Below are 17,522 nucleotides of genomic sequence, written 5' to 3'. Positions count from 1 at the left end.
TTAGGTCTGTTGTCTCATTCAGCTTGGTACATAACCAGAACTTGTATCCTAGCTCGCCGTTTCTACCAGCCTAACTTCACTCACTTCTCTTGACCAAAACCATTCTTCATTACCTCTAATCAACCTTCGTCAAACGTGTTCCAAGCTCTACAATGGAAGGCAACCCCGCGGAGCACGATGAGATTGTGTCTCAGTTCTGTGCTATGACTGGAACTCAACCTTCTGAGGTACGAGCTATATTCATCTCCCTCCTCTGGTCTGGTTGCTGACTTTTGGTCTCTGAATCTAGGCCCAGGAATATCTTGCTGCCAGTGGGTATGACATTGAAGCTGCTGTGACGGAGTTCTTTACAGAGCAAGATGAGGCCATGCAGGACACACATGCCGGTGATGAGGGACAGGCGGATACTACGAGCGCCGCTGGAGCTCCTTCTGGAGGCCGCACCCTTGGAGGAGATGCGGTACCTGCTTCATCTTCCGCGGCGCCTGAAGCTTCCTCTTCCGCTCGAGGAGCTGCGCCGAGAAAGAAGTTTGCGACTCTAGGTGACTTTTCTCAGGGAGGTGCCGGGGGAGGCGACTCTTCTGATGGTGATGACAGCGATGATCACGATTTCTTCACGGGTGGTGAGAAATCCGGACTGGCTGTACAGAACCCGGATGATCTGAAGCGGAAGATCCTCGAAAAAGCCCGCAGGTGAGTCACCATGTGCTACTTCACAGGTGAACCTTTCTAACATAGCATCAATATCGCAGAGCTCAACCTCCTCCCTCTGAAGACCCAGAGCCCCGACCTTCACATTTCACCGGAACTGCCCGCACCCTTGGCGGCGACGAGGCGCCCAGTCGTGTCATCGAAAACCCCTCTGCCCCTACCCCACAGCGCGCCCAACGTGTACAACGGGTCCTTCACTTTTGGGCTGATGGATTCTCGGTGGACGACGGTGAACTGTTCCGCTCGGACGACCCGCGGAATGCGGATATCCTCGACGGGATCCGCCAAGGCCGTGCGCCTCTTTCCATTATGAATGTACAGCCTGGCCAGGAGGTTGACGTCGAGCTGAAACAACACGAGGAGAAGTACACCAAGCCCAAGATCCAGTATAAGCCGTTCTCGGGGTCTGGACAGCGTCTTGGAAGTCCGACGCCTGGTGTCAGAAGCGAGGCCCCTACACCTTCATCGTCCACATCTGCGCCCTCCGCGGAAGAAGCAGCCAAACCCACCGTGGATGAGTCGCAGCCTACAGTTACCCTACAGATTCGCCTGGGAGACGGTACACGATTGACGTCTCGCTTCAACACCACGGCTACTATTGGCGACGTCTACTCTTTTGTCACTGCTGCCTCTCCCGGTTCCTCAGCCCGCGCGTGGGTTTTGATGACCACTTTCCCCAGCACAGAACTTAAGGATAAGGCAGCTGTCCTTGGCGACTTGCCTGACTTCAAGCGTGGAGGTGTTGTGGTTCAGAAATGGCAGTGAAATGGCAGTCGACTATATTACGGGTTTTCTCCGCCTCGACTGTTATCGTGGTTGTGGGTGTGGTTCAAAAAGCGAAACCAGGGTGATGATCTTCCTGTATGCATGTTTCATGACCTCACGCAGTACTACATCGATACCATACTTGCTCTATAAATGAATGACAGTTATCCGTTTGAAAAAATAGACCTGTTAAAATAAAGCCCTGGAACTTTGGAACTTTCCATTTGTTAGTCAGAGCTCGATTGATAAGCGTCCGAATATCCCGAGGTCGGCTCCCCCACTTCGTCATTCGAATGCATTTACACTTCTTACTTTTCTAGAGGTTCTGAATTCGGCGCATTAGCTGTACAAAGATGCCTTTGACCGGCGTGAAAAATGTTGTGCTGGTATGTCCCCTCAATCGCATCGAGCAGAATTGCCACCCCGCGCCTTATCGATAACAAGGGCACTTGGGCAAGAGATCAAGCGCATGCCTGGGAATCAGTCACTAACATGGGATAATTGATAGGTTCTTTCCGGCAAAGGCGGAGTTGGAAAGTCCTCCGTCACGCTGCAGCTTGCCCTCGCGCTCTCACTACAAGGCAAATCTGTTGGCATCCTCGACATCGACCTGACAGGACCATCAATGCCGCGCCTCGTCGGGCTCGAAGATGCGAAAATCACACAAGCCCCAGGAGGATGGGTACCAGTACCAGTCCACAGCGCAGAGTCTACGTCCGAAGGCTCAGAGTCCTCACAAACCCCACGTGGTTCGCTGCGCTGCATGTCCCTTGGTTTTCTCCTGCGCGACCGTGGCGATGCGGTGATTTGGCGCGGACCCAAGAAAACAGCCATGATCCGGCAATTCTTGTCAGATGTGTTTTGGGGCGAGACAGACTACCTCCTTGTTGACACGCCGCCCGGAACGAGTGACGAGCACATTGCACTTGCTGAGCAGCTACTCACGCTCTCTACAGTAGATGCGGCCGCAGCTGCTCAGTCGGGTCTTCCTCGGCTGGCTGGTGCAGTGCTTGTCACAACACCACAGGCTGTTGCGACATCAGATGTGCGGAAAGAGGCGAATTTCTGCGTCAAGACTAATATCCCTGTTCTCGGCGTCATTGAGAATATGTCCGGTTATGCTTGTCCATGCTGCGGAGAGGTCAGCAATTTGTTCTCCAGCGGCGGTGGGCAAGTGATGGCCCAAGAATTGTCGCTCCCGTTTTTGGGCAGTGTTCCCATTGATGTGAAATTCGGTGAGTTGGTGGAAGGGAAAATGGAACAGGGAGACAGCGATGAAGAAGATGAGGAGGTACCCAAGACCGAGACACAGGAAGCTCCCGCCGAGGAGGATGACCGGCCACTTGTCGAGAGATACAGCGAGACTTGGTCATATCCTCGATTCGAAGGCTTTGCGAAGACACTTGTTGGTCATATCGAGGGACAAAATGCCATAGCCTAGTAGTGTCTTGGCGTCAAAAAGTGCGTTTGACTGCTTTTCTTTTAGCGATATTCAGCTCTCCTGCATTCGACCTTGCATTATGAACGGTGTTGCCATCTTCGATGTCACGTCTGAATTTATGAATTTATGCACAATCTACTGCATCGAACAAATGTGAATAGTATCTAAAACTTCAATGGCCGGGCTTGGACCAGTATGTCAATCAATTCACTCAAAAAAAACGAAATCTCAGCTTGAACTATGTCAGACAGGGGTATGATTTTTAAGCCTGTGGTCTGTACTCCCTTTCAGAATACCTCCCGTGGTGACACTATGTGACAAGCTCCCCAACTCCTCTAGATCTTCCAGTCCGTCCAGTCCGTCCACCCCCTCAAACTCTTCAGAGGATCTGAGTGGGAGCCACGATTCATGCTTGGATTTCTGACCAGACAGTCTGTGGAGCGTTTCCATTAATAGGGAGAGGCGAAGACGTTCTCTGCCCAGCCACAAAAGATATCCAGCCAGTGCCGTAGCCAAGGGTATGAGCACCAAGAGCAGCACCTTTCCCTCGTCTCCTTGGTGCAAAAGCTCGCTATCGCCCGGTACCACTAACACTTCATCTCGAAACTGCTTGGGGTTCCAGTCCACGGGGGTCGTCTGACACAAAACTTCCCCGTTCAAGTCAAGAGCCAGGACTCGTAACCGTTGATAAGGCATATCGGCAGGAACAGGGATATCAGTCTCGAACCCGGTCTTGGGTACGACAGAAACAGCCACAAATCCAACTTGGCTTGACGAATGGTTCAAATCTTCGGTACCTTCCAGCACCCACGTCGATACTTCCGTAGCGCCGCTCCAGCTGACCGCAACGTGGGTCTCCGCATAGGCCACATCTGGGAAGGAAGTTGGCTTTCCGATCCAGTGGTGCTTGAATGTACGGTACGAGATGATATTGCCACTCCCAAATCCTCCCGCCGGTCCAAAATGCACCTGGCACAGCACTTCCCCATCCATGGAGAATTCGGTCCAGGCGGCATTGTACCCGTACCCAACTAGTATGTTTCCATTTTCAAGCACCTGCAGCGAGCCTTGTGACTGGCTACTGATAGGCAATGCATTCCAATATTCATGTCTTACTTGCACGGTCATATTCTGCTCGTCGATATCGACGAACAACCCACGGCTGGTACGTTCGACATCTCCCTTTCCGCGAGAGGAGTTGTCGAAAAGGGTAATTGATCGCCTCGGCGTAGAATCTGAGTCACCGACTCCTGACTCGGTATGGAACCTCGCATGGTGTTGCCATTTCATCTTCGTCGCTGTGCCATTCGGCATTTCCTGAAAGGAGTTGTGTTTCCCGCCTAGTCTCCAGATCACATCTCCAGTACGCCCATCTACATAAGTGAGACAACTCATATAGCGGGATGAGACCAAGAAGTTGCCACGGAAATCCTTGTCGATGCTGTTGATATGGAAGAAGTCCCATGGCACGTCCTTGGAGCTACCTCTTTCTTCGAGGCCTCAATAGCTATCAGTGAATTTGAAATGATCTGATGCTCGCCATTGAAAGAGAAGTTTGTTTGTCTCAACATCCACTTCTTGGAATACACCGTCGTATATCCACCCATTCTCTGGTCCTCCAACGGCACGCAGATCTGCAGGTTGCGTGTCATACAGGGCAAACACCGCGGTGTCATCGCGCGTGATGTGAAACTCGTGCATGTCTGCCGGTAAACCACCTGCACCTCTGATCTTATAAACTTCTTCGTATTGGGAGTTGAGCTGATATCATCAGTGACAGCAGTGTTGGGAAGGACCGCTTTACATACCATATAGTATGTCCCGTCGCCATGCCCACCGATGCCATCATTTCCCGCCCAAAAGGTCAAATAGTCTTCCCCGCGAAAAGACTGTATGTTGAGATTGTATGTAGTCGCATACTCCTTGAACCATACCAAATCTCCATCTTGATCCAGAATCATTGGCCCAGTATGCCTGACTGAGTCACCACGCGGCGCGATTAATGTATAGGATCCATCTGCGCAGGCCTGACTTTGGTTCCAATAGTTCAATATCGGACCGGAAATTCTTGATGAAAGATAAGATTGTAATGGCCAGGCACCATACTGGCTCATGTCATAACCGGCGGACTGGAAATATGGCTGTAGATCTGCATCTGTACAATGAAGAAAGATAGAAAGGGCTAGTATGAAGTGCAGCATATTCTAGAATGCCCAGGTGAGGGTTTGGGGAGAGACATCTCGTGTTCTGGTATTCAATTTTGGTCTACGCGTCGTCGGTCTGAGTTTTCCTCATTCTGGAAGGCGTTTGGTGTTTACTTTCGTACGAGGTGGTGGCTCTCGGTGGATCCGGGCCACGACAACTCTGCGCTAGCGCACGTCAGGGATTCGGCGTTCCAAAGGTTAGCGAAAAAAAGATAAAACCTCATACATACGACAAAAGAATAATCCAGTGAGTGTAAGCTGTGAATTCGCTCAAAGTCTTTACTTTTTCAACACGAAAATGTAGCGCAAAATGGTAAGCCTTGGAATGGGCTTCCTGACAAACTGAGGAGCACTTGCGGGGCTCAACATGTTGCCGAACTTTTCTTCGGTGATTCTGCGCTCTTGATTTCTCCCTCTGTCTCTTTGTTTCCTCTTGTACGTCCATTAGTGGTCCGGAATTCTTTCGGCACTATTTATTCCCTTGACTTAGAACTATCAGACATGATATGTATATTTGTCCAACCCTTAGCCTAGCCGTCTGCCAGGTACCTTGTTATCAATCCTTTCAAGACGATGATATATTCATAAGTGCATGAAAAATCACGACTGATTTGAAAGTGATCAATTCCTAGTATATCTCAATGGGGATTGGATATGTAGTCAAACAAAACTACAGATACCCGTAGATGGGCTTGCTGATGCACATCTGGGCATACTAGTATTGTGGGGCGATTCTACGAAACCACGCGGGGTTGCTTCATAGTGTCGGCCGATAGTAAATAAGGACGGTGGGTTCCCCATCATGTCCATCAATTCTTTACAATGTCATTGGAAATTTGTGCAGCCCAGCACACAATTAAAATTGAGGCACGCATGGGATACCCACCATGTTTTTGGCGACAAAATCAGCGGTAGTTAGAAGCCCATTCCGCTAAACTTTGAATGTGATTAGAGTATGACTCAACCTCAATATATCCCCCATGGTTGAGTTTAAAAAAGCAGTCGAAGTTCCATTCCGATATTACTCAGTGCAGTTTACTCTGTTCAATAAACACAATTCTCAGCAAACTATGTAAGTCTCTAGGCCACCTATCCATGGAGTTAACTGATCCATGAATGTGTTGCTCCCTAGCAATCTAACTGGTGATAGAAGATAAAAATGTCTTCTCCTGTATCAAAAAACCAGCATCAAAGTTGGACAAAATCACCATATTCAATTTCGACCGACCCAAACTTGATTCCAGTCTCAACATTAAATGACTGGTACGCTACTGAGGAAGTCTACTGGGCGAATCCAATGCCGGAGCAAGTTCTCCGAGAAACGCTTCAAAATTCCCTCTGCTTCGGTTTATACAAGTCAAATCTGCAATCACCTGGAATTGCGAAGACGACCAACCCTGCTTCTGAGTTCATCGGAATTGCGCGATGTATCACAGACTTCACAACATTCATTTACCTTACGGATGTTTTTATTTTGCCTCTGTACCAAGGCCATGGGCTAGGAACATGGTTGGTGGAATGTGTACAGCAGGTTATTGAATCCATGCCTTACTTGAGGCGGTCTCTGCTGTTTACAGAAGATTGGAAACGGTCTGTTCCATTTTACAAGAAGCTGATGAAAATGGAGGTGCATCAACACCAGCCACCAACCGATGAAAGCGAGGCCAAGGGGCTAGCTGTCTTGATGCGAAAGGGAAAAGGGAACCCCAGCTACGAAGAAGAGCCAACATTGTGATACTAGTATATTTGCTTACCCAGGTGCATCGGGAGATTATACTTGGAGCAAATAACTTACACCAATAGATATTTCACCAAGCTGTCATGCTTTTAACGCTGCTTTTGATTTGTGCTAGAAAGAGTCGATCTTAGATACCCACTTTACCGAGAGCACGAGAGCACCTGGTCAGGAATTTATGATGACATAAACGTATATATTGTGGGAGACCAGGGTAGAAAAGAAGAGAGGGAGAGGGAGCTCTAGATCTATCTACCTGCGGAGAACTGACCAATCCGGCAACCATGGGCCCAACACACTTACAACTGTCGAATAGTCCACGGGTCTTGAATACACCTCAGGGCTCTAGCCCTCCCTTTGCAAATAGTACCTCTACTCGGTATGAGCCATGAGCTCGATTCTTGACAGAAAGGTATACAAAATTCCCACCGGGCTGTCCTACCATGCTATCAACGCGCTCGGAGATTGAATTTCACGGGAGCCACTTGTTTAATACGAGGTACCCTCCGTAAGAACGACAAACTACCGGTTTTCTTTACTTGCCACCCACCACGAGATGCCAAGCGAAGGCAGTGCACCCTCCGCCGAGCCGCCCAGCTTTCCAAGAATCTCGGCATCCGGAAACAGCCCATTTTAAGCTCTGCTAAACCTGCAATCGCGTCCCTTCGCCCAGGAACGTGCCAAATGAATGATCATAATTGGCTGAAGTAGTCCATCTCGACTGAGTTGATATCCTGAAGCGAGCTTCGTCCGCTCTTGGCACCCGCTCTTCAGGCTTGGCGCCAACTCCCGCTCAACTTCCAGACTCGGAGCAATTCGCTCACGGGTCAGCCAATGGGACAACCATATCAAGTGCACGCTTTTGATGAAATCTCTATGATGGGCTGAGAAATCTTATAATGGGCGGCGGACTCTGCACTGGGCCAAGATCATGATATGGTTCCATGACCAGCCGCACTTGGCGATAGCCATGGCATGACTCGTGGTTGGTATAAGTGCAGCATCACACCTGCATGATCGGGAAACAGCAAGCTAGCTTCCTCTCACACATCAAATTATCAGCCGCTTGGTGGCTAAGCCCCATCCGCCAGTATGATCCCCGCCGCTACAGCGAAGTACAACTGGATCCTTGCCATCACCTCGATCGCCTTCGTCTTCAGTGCCTTTGGTAACGGAGCCAACGATGTTTCCAACGCGTATGCTACCTCTATCGCGGCCAGGACCCTCAACATGGCCACGGCCGGTGTCCTGGCGATGTTCACAGAATTCATCGGCGCAGTAGCCATGGGCGCCCGGGTCACCGACACAATCAAGAATGGAATTATTGGCATCGATCGCTTTGAGGGCAAGCCTGGTGCTCTCATGCTGGCCATGGGCTGTGCTGAGATCGGCAGTGCATCCTGGTTGATGTTCGCTACCAAGTGGGGGTGGCCTGTCTCAACCACGCAAACCATCGTTGGTGCCCTCATCGGAGTCGGCTTCGCTTCCGAAGCTTCCATTTCTTGGGAGTGGAAAAAGGGAAGTGTATCCCAAGTCGCTGCATCATGGGGTATTGCTCCTCTTGTGGCGGCTGGTTTCTCCGCCATCATTTTCGGCACACTCAAGTACAGTGTGCTCGAGCGGGCTGATTCTTTCAAATGGGCCATGCGGTTGATTCCGGTCTATCTCGCCATGACAGGTGCCATTCTTGCCCTGTTCATTGTGGTCGAAGCCCCGACAGCTCCATCGCTGGAAGAGTTCGGTGCCGGCAAAGCTGCTGGTATCATCATCGGTGTTTTCTTCGGCTGTCTTCTCGTCGCTTATGTATTTTTCATGCCGTACTTCAAGCGTCGTCTCATTCACAAAGACGCTCGCATCAAGTTCTACCACATCCCTCTCGGCCCTCTCCTGTTGAGAGAAAACCCACCATTATACTTCCCAGGCAAGGGTGACGAAATTGTGGTCAGCTACTACGAAGATGCATATGGCGAAGTGCAAGCTGGGCAAAAGGATGCCGAGAAGAAAGGAACCACAACCACCGCAGACTCCATCATGCCAACGCCAGAGATCGCACCTCAGGTCAAGCCTGGACAAATAGGCGACGATGAAGAGAAGAAACTGGACTCGGCCACGTCGTCACCGGAGATCAAGCCCCGCAAGAAGCACCTTGAACCAAAGGAGCGATTCATCGACCCTGTCCGAGACCTTTCATGGAAAAATCCCCAGAAGCATTATGGATATCTGAAGTGGATTCTCCTGCAGGGTGTGACACGGGATGTGATCACACATGACTCACCCGAGCTGCGCGCAATCCATGCTCGAGCACACCGTTACGACGACCGCGTTGAGCACCTCTGGACATACTGCCAAGTTGTATCTGCGATGATGATGTCCATTGCTCACGGATCGAACGATGTGGCCAACGCCGTTGGCCCATGGGCTGCAGTTTACAGCACATACAATGCCGGTGTTGTCGAAACAGAGGCACCGACGCCAATTTGGTTCCTTGTCATTGCGGGTCTGCTGCTCGGTCTCGGCTTTTGGTTCTATGGATACCACATTGTTCGTGCCCTTGGTAACAAGATCACGCAGATGTCGCCCACTCGTGGTTTCAGTGTTGAGCTTGGAGCTGCAATCACCGTTCTTCTGGCCTCGAGACTTGCATTGCCTGTTTCCACAACACAGTGCTTGACTGGTGCTTCTATGGGCGTGGCGCTCATGAACTATGATCTTGGTGCTGTCAACTGGAAGCAACTTGGTTTCATCTTTGGTGGATGGGTGTTGACATTGCCTTGTGCCGGATTGATATCGGGACTCATCTGTTTGATGGCATTGAATGCCCCCCATCTGTAAACATAGAATAATTGCTTCATAGTGAATGAGGTGCCCGAAAACTTCGTTCATATTACCTATAGAATCTGCCGAAATAAAAGTGTATCAAGTCCAAAGAAGTTAGCTCCGGAAATACACGAGTGTCTCATGGCTTGAGATGTTGAGGGTTTGCTTTTTTTTTTATACACAGACGTGACCAGGCCAAAAAAAAAAAAAAAAAGTCATCTCGCATCAACCGAGTGAGGGGTATCCGAAATCCACATAGTCTATTCCTCTATTTGGTGCGCTTGTAGATCTTACCAAGGAACGACTCGAAGACTTCCTTCTTCAGACCCTTGGACTCATCCACAGCAGCAATCTTCTCGCGAAGTTCACCAACCACCTTCTCTTCGTACTTCTTGTAGACGTTCTCGAGATCAAGCTCAACGAAGAGGGCCTTGACCTTGGCCTCCTCGGCAGCATCCTTGCGGCCGTAAGAGGCATCGAGGAGGGCACGCTGCTCAGGCGTGCAGCGCTGAATGGCTTGGTTGATGAGCCAAGAGCACTTGTTATCTTGAATGTCGGTACCGATCTTTCCAATAACAGCTGGGTCACCGAAGTTGTCAAGGTAGTCGTCTTGGATCTGGAAGTATTGGCCGAGAGGGATCAGGATATCGTGGGCCTGCTTGAGGGTTTCCTCGGTAGCAACCTCGAGGTAGAGCAAGGCAAGTGCAACGGGGAGGTAGAAGCTGTAGTAGGCAGTCTTGTAGGTAACAATGAACATGTACTTCTCCATGGAGAAGTTGTCGAGGTTCACGTTGTCCTCGGGGGCGGTGATCAGGTCACAAAGCTGACCAAGCTCAGTCTGCCAGGTGGTCTCGTGGAAGAGCTCGACGAGATCAATGTAAGCAGGGTGCGAACGGAAACGCTGCTTGAGAATGAGGTAGATGCCTGACTCCAGCAGGAAGGCATCGTTGATGGCGATCAGGCCGACACCGTCCTGGCGGTACCAGCAGGGCTGACCACGGCGGGTGATAGAGCTATCCATGATATCATCACTGACCAGGAAGAAAGCCTGAAGCAACTCGGTCATCCATCCCAGGATGCTGAGGTGTTCGAATTGCTCGGCGCTCAGGGGCTGCTGGAGGAGGGCGAGACCAGTGTCGGGGACCGAAAGGCCACGGTTAAGCTTGCCACCGGGCACATTGACATTGAGAGCCTGTCAATCGGGAAAGTTCAGTAATCAGATCAGACAGAAATAATGATAGCTCATCACACCTTCTCAAGCCACTCGAGGGCATTCTGGGGGAGGTTGTACCGCTTGGCATGAGCCAGGATATCCTGGGCCAAGGATGGGAAAATGGCCTCGAAGTCGGCGCGCTTGGTGGAAGTCATGGTGAATATGCGGTGAAACGTCAATGAAAGCGAGGGAGAGACAAGTGCATCAAAATCCAGGAGGCTGATCCCCCGCGGGGGGGGGTCTGTTTGGTGGGTTTGTGTTGTACGGGGCGTTTTAGCAGCCACTTGAGCATAATACTTCGACCAAACACCCCACTCTCACATAACCTACCAATTGAAACTCCTCAGGAAATCCGCTCCTACATAGCTCATGTATTCATTCTATAGCCAAAATACTCCGTAAAGAGTATAAACATAAGTCTTGGAGAGCAATTATGTTCGTCAAGACTTGTGCACACCACAAAGCGGTGAATAGAACTTTATGTGGCCGGTGTACACTCCCGCCCCATGTTTGCATTGTTTGTTTTGGGTTCCTCCCGCGACAGAGCTACTCTTGAATTCCTCCGCGTTGGATATCAAACTGAACTGTGTCTTGTGGCGTCTGGAACCCAATTGCAACCTGAATTCTGTGGTCTCGCCACTGACCCGTACTTCGATCCCGCGACGCGCTCTCGGACCCACCCCAGAGCGAGCTGAAGGCATTTGTTTACACCCGCCCTCCGAATTCACGGTCAAATCGCATTGATCGTAGCTTGGAGTGGCGCATGGGAAGCATGTGATTGAGCGTCAACAACGGCTACTATTTCTTCTCAATATCCCGAGCCAGCGCGACGTGGAACTTTGCCCCAAAGGATCTTCACTGCATTAGATTGCGACCAAACAACATCACCATGGAGGAACCTACCGATGACGGCATTCGCGAGCTGATGTATCAGCTAGAAAGCGCGACCATCAAGTGCTCTGAGCGATGTCTCTATCAATCTTCAAAATGGTATCACACATTACTTCCGATATGCGAGCCTGTGAACTAATCATGATATTGAAACCAGGGCTGCCGAAATGCTCGATTCTCTACGGCCTTTGGACCACGACGACACCGACCTCGAATCACCAATGGATATAACAGATCCACCTATCCCGCCTGCAAATCCATATCTTCAAGTTCGTGACCCAGCCGAAGTCTCACTCGAAGCCCAAGAATCGTATAAGTACCTACTAGCCAAGTCTTACTTCGACACCCGCGAATACGACCGCTGTGCTGCCGTGTTTCTTCCTCCCAGTACACCTCCAGTTCCGTTGTCGGTGAACTCACCCAACTCCAAGTCTAAACCGCCCCGATCCTCCAAAAAGGGCAAGGATGCGGGCTCTCCGTTCTCAAGCTCGAAGACATCAAAGCTTCAGACCCACAACCCATACCCTAAGATGAGTCAAAAGTCTTTGTTTCTCGCCCTCTATGCCAAATACTTGGCGGGAGAAAAGCGCAAAGAGGAAGAGACGGAGATGGTACTTGGCCCAGCAGATGGCGGAATGGCAGTCAATCGAGAACTATCGGGACTTGCCAGAGGCCTGGACGGATGGTTATCAGACCGAACCGCACAGGGGTTAGATGACAGAGGTCAAGGCTGGCTTGAATATCTTTATGCTGTTGTTTTGTTGAAAGGGCGAAATGAGGAGCTTGCAAAAAAATGGCTCATCCGGTCTGTTCATCAAAACCCTTATCACTGGGGTGCATGGCAAGAACTCAACGACCTCTTGGGAAGCACTGAAGACGTGAGTATATATTTGCCCTGTCGGTCGAATATTGCTAATCCAATCGGCAGTTGAGGCAAATTCTGGAACTCTTACCCCAGAACGTCATGAGCCTGGTCTTCTACGTCTACTGCAGCCAAGAACTGTATCAAGCCACTGAAGATACATATCGTTCACTATCTGAACTTCAGGCTATGTTCCCAGAAAGCGCATTCCTCAAGACACAGCATGCATTGCTGTTGTATCATTCTAAGGGTATGCCTCGCAAATTGTTGCCGCAGTCGTTTAGAGCGTGAACTGATACCATACAGACTTTGAGGAAGCTTCTCATATCTTCGAAGATATTTTGGCCACTTCGCCCCATCGCTTGGACAGCCTTGACCACTATTCCAATATTCTCTACGTCATGGATCACCGACCTCAGCTTGCTTTCGTTGCTCAAGTCGCAACTGCCACCGATAAATTCCGCCCCGAAACGTGCTGCGTCGTCGGAAACTACTATTCCTTGAAATCAGAGCACGAAAAGGCGGTCATGTATTTCCGCCGAGCTCTCACTCTCGACCGAAACTTCCTATCTGCGTGGACCCTGATGGGACACGAGTACATTGAAATGAAGAACACGCACACCGCCATCGAGTCATACCGTCGAGCCGTCGATGTCAACCGCAAAGACTACCGCGCTTGGTACGGCCTCGGACAAGCCTATGAAGTCCTCGATATGTCCTTCTATGCCCTATTCTACTACCAGCGTGCCGCAGCACTACGTCCGTATGACCCCAAGATGTGGCAGGCAGTCGGTTCATGCTACGCTAAAATGGGCCGTGTGGAGCAGAGTATTCAGGCTCTCAAACGTGCACTGGCGGCTGGGTCACTGCAACCAGATGACGGTAGCTCTGGGTCCCGCAAAATCCTTGACCCAGAGACCCTACACCAGATCGCAACCCTGTACGAGCGACTTGGTGATGAAGAGGAGGCCGCAGGATACATGGAGCTCACGCTTCAACAAGAGTCAGGCGGCCCTGCGAACGAAAACTCCGACGTCGAATCTTCATCGGACTCCGAGCACACCTCACCAAGCGATGCCGAGATTGAACATTCGGGTGATGACGATCCAGATAGACCACGCAGACACCGTCGTAGCCGGAAGCCTCGTGCTAAAGAGTCATTTGCCGCTCAACATGATGACTCCCTCGTTAGCGAGTCGTGGAATGGGACCGGCGTTACGCCTACAACATCAAAGGCGCGGTTGTGGCTTGCACAATATGCGTCACGGAATGGTGATCTGGACCGTGCAGATCAGTTGGCTGGCGAGCTCTGTCAGGATGGTATAGAAGTCGAAGAGGCCAAGGCCTTGATGAGAGACGTGCGAGCGAGGAGGGAAGATGCCAGCTAGTTGACAAGTAGAGGAGGGTCTGTTGATTGCATCATAGCGCGGCGCTTTACAAGGTAGTGTTCATGAATGATAGCCACGATTTTTTAATGATCAACTACACTACCAAAAGGAGTAGAAAACCAACAAACTATCGTCAACTCATTATTAATGTCATACTAGAAAATCAAGAGGGTATCAGAGGGTATCAAACATCTCGGACAAGGGAAGGCGGATCAATCGAGGTATATTCGCCCAGAACAGCCACGTCCGAGGCAGCAAACGAGATGTTAATCCAGGGCTTTGAACGGATAGGCAAAGACTGATCAGCCAGCACAGGAGGTTTCGGCATTGATATGCCATTTACTCTGTTCATGACGGAGTGGGTGGAGGACACGCGAGGATCCCAACTGACACATCCATAGTAATGTTCCGATCCAATCTTCTCCCATGTTTCGCGTAGACAAAAGCGGCAGTCATCTGGACGAAGATCTCGAGCCAGCATGCTGGAGGCCAAGAAGAAGACTTTTCCGGCAGTGGCTACCGCGCAAACTTCATGGTTGGCTAGGGTGGAGAGAGTAGTCACGACTCTGTGCATTTCTTCGCCGAGCGCAGTCATGCTAGGATTGAATAGAATTATCCCATATTTCATGCATTGGGCTGCGGCATATGGGTTTGACTGCTCCAGTCCGAATGCTGCTGCACTCGAGCTGATTTGGAGGATAAATTGCTGCAAGCTGTCGGAGTTCATATCTCGTTTGTTGTGTCCTTTGGTTTCGGGAAGTGCAAAGCTGCCAAATGATGTTTCAGGTGTCCACAGTGGGATTGTGGTCAATGGGGATTGGGGGAACAACTTTCTCTTCAAAGAGTGAGAGGGTGGCTCAATGGTTGGACCAACTGTCCTCACGTCTTGCGGGCATTGTGCACGTGTATTGGACATGCTGATTGAACTGGCCGCCCGCATAGGGCTAGATGTACCAGAGACTCCCAGACCCGGTACCGGTGGTTCCTGGAGCCATTCTGCAGGGAACGAATAATTCTCGGATGACTGCGGAGGAACTTTTTCATCCCTTTGACTGGAAGCTCGGTGAGATGCCAAATTGATGTTGTTCACTAGCACACCTTCTTCGCAATTTTGAATTTCAGGCTCCTTGAGAAGTATAGCTCCATCGACGTGTATCAAAGGGATGCTTGAAGGACCATCACGCGACTGAGCAAAGTATCCCTTTTGCGTGCTGTCATCAACCACGCAGTCGATCAGTGGACGTGCTTCCATGTAACTATCCTCGGAAGCAGTTGGCGCGCACGGTATTTGGGGTGCCGGGGAATTTGGCGATGAATCAGTATCTGAGCATGTTGCCTCCGGATCTGACGCCCTTTCGATAGACTGATTGGTTTGGCTCCCTACTTTGAGGCGTTTGCGCCATGCTTCGCGCTCTTCCAATTCTTCCAGTTCATCCAGGGGGGCAGCTCGAGCATTTTCGGCTAGGATCTGGAGCTCACGGAAAGAAGCGGCATCCTCCATAGATCTGTCCGAGTGGATCTTCAAGATTCGAGGGAACCGGAGGGTGAAGTATCTGGCACCAGACGGCTTCTCAAACCCACTGCCCAACATCTCGACAACAAATGGCTTTTTGAACAAGTCACTTGCCTTTGAAAGGCCGTTGTGTCCATATTCCACGGCAAACCCTTCGAACTCGTCGGGTGAGCGTTTATAGAACTCCCCAAATTGGTTCAGGTATTGCATGCTCTGCATACTCATGCAGTGTCGACCGATCACATCAATCACTCTGAAATGCGGGATAGAGCTATCCGCCTGTACTCCTTCTTTGTTGAGAAGACAGCCGACGAAAAAAATGAGTCCACTTCAAGTTCTTGATTTGTGAGAGACTTTGCACATCCCGAGAGACATAGCTTCCGCCAATTATGGCGAGGTCAACGGTGTCTCCAAGCCCAGGGATATAATCCTTTTTCAGCTTGATCCACCGTCCAAACATATGATTGACACCAGTTGAATAAATCGGAAAATAGGGCTCGTCAGAAGCCTTCAAAACATACCCCTCCCATCGTTGAGTGATTGCCTTTTCGAAGCTTCTTTCAAGGCGATGATAACTGTCCTCCCGGCCAAAGTCAAGGACCTCTTGATGAGCAAGGTCAGATCGCCCTGAGATTCTCTTTACTACCTTTTGAAGTAGTAATCGTCTTTCCCGTTGGGGTTTGGCGAGACAAATATCATCGTCAAGCATAAGGATATCAAAGAACATGATCATCAAGTGTTCGAAGGGTTGTGGCCTGCGTGGGTTAGCGCATGTCATCTTCTCATTGACACGGGTTACATACGGCGAGTCATTGTCAACGCCCATCAGAACTCCAGATCTTGGAAGCAGCCTCCGAAGTTTGCTGAAGTCCATGATCTCGCAGTCTTCGTCGTTCCATACAAGCAATTCCCCTTCGAGAATGCAGCGTCCTGTGATTTTGCAGTCAGGACCTCCCAATCCAAGGGCTTGTTCTACCACAGGCAGAACCTTCTCTCTATCTGCGGTTGAGTCCTTGCCGCTCTTGGAGAAGATTTGAATTGGGGAGCATTTGTTGGACGTGTCCACATGTATCTGACAATATTCACCATCGTACTTTCGTTCGATGCTCATACGTCGACCATTGACCATTTGGTGGCAATGTTTAATACTTCGAGCTTTATAATATTCTGGGCGCCCTACCTTGATACCAACTCGAGGCCGCAAGTGCTGCATTGCAATGGCACTAAGCTTTCTGGCAGATGTTGGATCGGGATTTGGGGGAAATTTATTGATCGGCTCAGAAGCAAGCATGTCCAGCGCACCATCGAAAGAGTTTTGCAGTCGGAAAAGATGTGGCAATAAGAAATGGAACTTCTTCAGTGTATAATGCTCCGGAAACACGACCGGGGCGTAGGATTTCAAGATCATGCGAGTGAGCCATTTGGCATCCCGGCTATTTGATCGAAGATATAATGATGATAGGATCGACTCGTGATCCACTGCTGAGCGATTGCGTCGAATCTGAGGGCCAGAGAAGCGGCATCGTGATGCAATCATCTCCATGGCGCAGTCAATCTCTTCCACCGTCAGCTCCTGCGCTGGGCATATAGAGTTCTCTGCTTGACGCATCACTTTCTCGGCGCAGCAGGCAAGATCGGAATTCCCGGATGACTGCCATCGATTGAGTTCTTGGAGCCGTGTCGATCCCAGCCTCAAACTTCGACCGATAATCGAGGATAGAAACTTTTCCCTCAACCAGTATACCCGATCAGTGCGCTTTTCGGGAAACATGCATGAGAGCAACTTGACTCTGTCTGTTCCAGCATCTTGTATAGCTTGCTCGTGTTTTGTAAACCACTGGGAAACTATGCGGATACTTGGATTATCCTTCGGGGTTGCGGCTGACACTTTGGCTGCTCTGCCACTTTCCAGGTCTTCGAGTAGATCACAAAGGTATCGATATTTGAAACCCATGGCCCATTTCGAGCATGGACATGGACGA

General features: G+C 50.3%; 9 protein-coding genes across 9 annotated transcripts; 5 read left to right on the top strand and 4 right to left on the bottom strand.

Annotated features, from left to right (window-relative positions):
* Positions 1-152: 152 nt before the first annotated feature.
* Positions 153-1,476, top strand: N7506_011012 (protein phosphatase regulator SHP1; the record flags this gene model as incomplete). The annotated part of the gene is made up of 3 exons (XM_056960305.1): positions 153-227; positions 290-693; positions 753-1,476. 3 exons carry the CDS (start codon positions 153-155, stop codon positions 1,474-1,476), a joined length of 1,203 nt encoding a protein of 400 aa, XP_056806460.1.
* Positions 1,477-1,829: 353 nt separating this feature from the next.
* Positions 1,830-2,917, top strand: N7506_011011 (Mrp/NBP35 family ATP-binding protein; the record flags this gene model as incomplete). Its single annotated transcript, XM_056960304.1, has 2 exons — positions 1,830-1,862; positions 1,985-2,917. 2 exons carry the CDS (start codon positions 1,830-1,832, stop codon positions 2,915-2,917), a joined length of 966 nt encoding a protein of 321 aa, XP_056806459.1.
* A 243-nt stretch (positions 2,918-3,160) lies between these two features.
* N7506_011010 (uncharacterized protein) lies at positions 3,161-5,118 on the bottom strand (the record flags this gene model as incomplete). Its single annotated transcript, XM_056960303.1, has 3 exons — positions 3,161-4,416; positions 4,507-4,678; positions 4,726-5,118. 3 exons carry the CDS (start codon positions 5,116-5,118, stop codon positions 3,161-3,163), a joined length of 1,821 nt encoding a protein of 606 aa, XP_056806458.1.
* Positions 5,119-6,280: 1,162 nt separating this feature from the next.
* Positions 6,281-6,856, top strand: N7506_011009 (GNAT family N-acetyltransferase; the record flags this gene model as incomplete). The annotated part of the gene is made up of 1 exon (XM_056960302.1): positions 6,281-6,856. One exon carries the CDS (start codon positions 6,281-6,283, stop codon positions 6,854-6,856), a length of 576 nt encoding a protein of 191 aa, XP_056806457.1.
* A 1,092-nt stretch (positions 6,857-7,948) lies between these two features.
* On the top strand, positions 7,949-9,688 carry N7506_011008 (inorganic phosphate transporter; the record flags this gene model as incomplete). Its single annotated transcript, XM_056960301.1, has 1 exon — positions 7,949-9,688. One exon carries the CDS (start codon positions 7,949-7,951, stop codon positions 9,686-9,688), a length of 1,740 nt encoding a protein of 579 aa, XP_056806456.1.
* A 253-nt stretch (positions 9,689-9,941) lies between these two features.
* On the bottom strand, positions 9,942-11,041 carry erg20 (bifunctional (2E,6E)-farnesyl diphosphate synthase/dimethylallyltranstransferase; the record flags this gene model as incomplete). The annotated part of the gene is made up of 2 exons (XM_056960300.1): positions 9,942-10,865; positions 10,925-11,041. The coding sequence occupies 2 exons, from the start codon at positions 11,039-11,041 to the stop codon at positions 9,942-9,944; spliced, it is 1,041 nt and encodes a 346-aa protein (XP_056806455.1).
* Positions 11,042-11,775: 734 nt separating this feature from the next.
* N7506_011006 (anaphase promoting complex subunit CDC23) lies at positions 11,776-14,027 on the top strand (the record flags this gene model as incomplete). Its single annotated transcript, XM_056960299.1, has 4 exons — positions 11,776-11,876; positions 11,935-12,655; positions 12,706-12,889; positions 12,946-14,027. The coding sequence occupies 4 exons, from the start codon at positions 11,776-11,778 to the stop codon at positions 14,025-14,027; spliced, it is 2,088 nt and encodes a 695-aa protein (XP_056806454.1).
* A 184-nt stretch (positions 14,028-14,211) lies between these two features.
* On the bottom strand, positions 14,212-15,759 carry N7506_011005 (DNA ligase ATP-dependent N-terminal; the record flags this gene model as incomplete). Its single annotated transcript, XM_056960298.1, has 1 exon — positions 14,212-15,759. The coding sequence occupies one exon, from the start codon at positions 15,757-15,759 to the stop codon at positions 14,212-14,214; it is 1,548 nt and encodes a 515-aa protein (XP_056806453.1).
* Positions 15,760-15,811: 52 nt separating this feature from the next.
* N7506_011004 (uncharacterized protein) lies at positions 15,812-17,494 on the bottom strand (the record flags this gene model as incomplete). Its single annotated transcript, XM_056960297.1, has 1 exon — positions 15,812-17,494. One exon carries the CDS (start codon positions 17,492-17,494, stop codon positions 15,812-15,814), a length of 1,683 nt encoding a protein of 560 aa, XP_056806452.1.
* Between the last annotated feature and the right edge of the window lie 28 nt (positions 17,495-17,522).

Source organism: Penicillium brevicompactum, assembly GCF_028827555.1.
Source record: "Penicillium brevicompactum strain IBT 35665 chromosome Unknown utg000007l_segment0_segment0, whole genome shotgun sequence".
Lineage (NCBI taxonomy): Eukaryota > Fungi > Ascomycota > Eurotiomycetes > Eurotiales > Aspergillaceae > Penicillium > Penicillium brevicompactum.
This window is presented reverse-complemented; position numbering and strand designations above follow the sequence as displayed.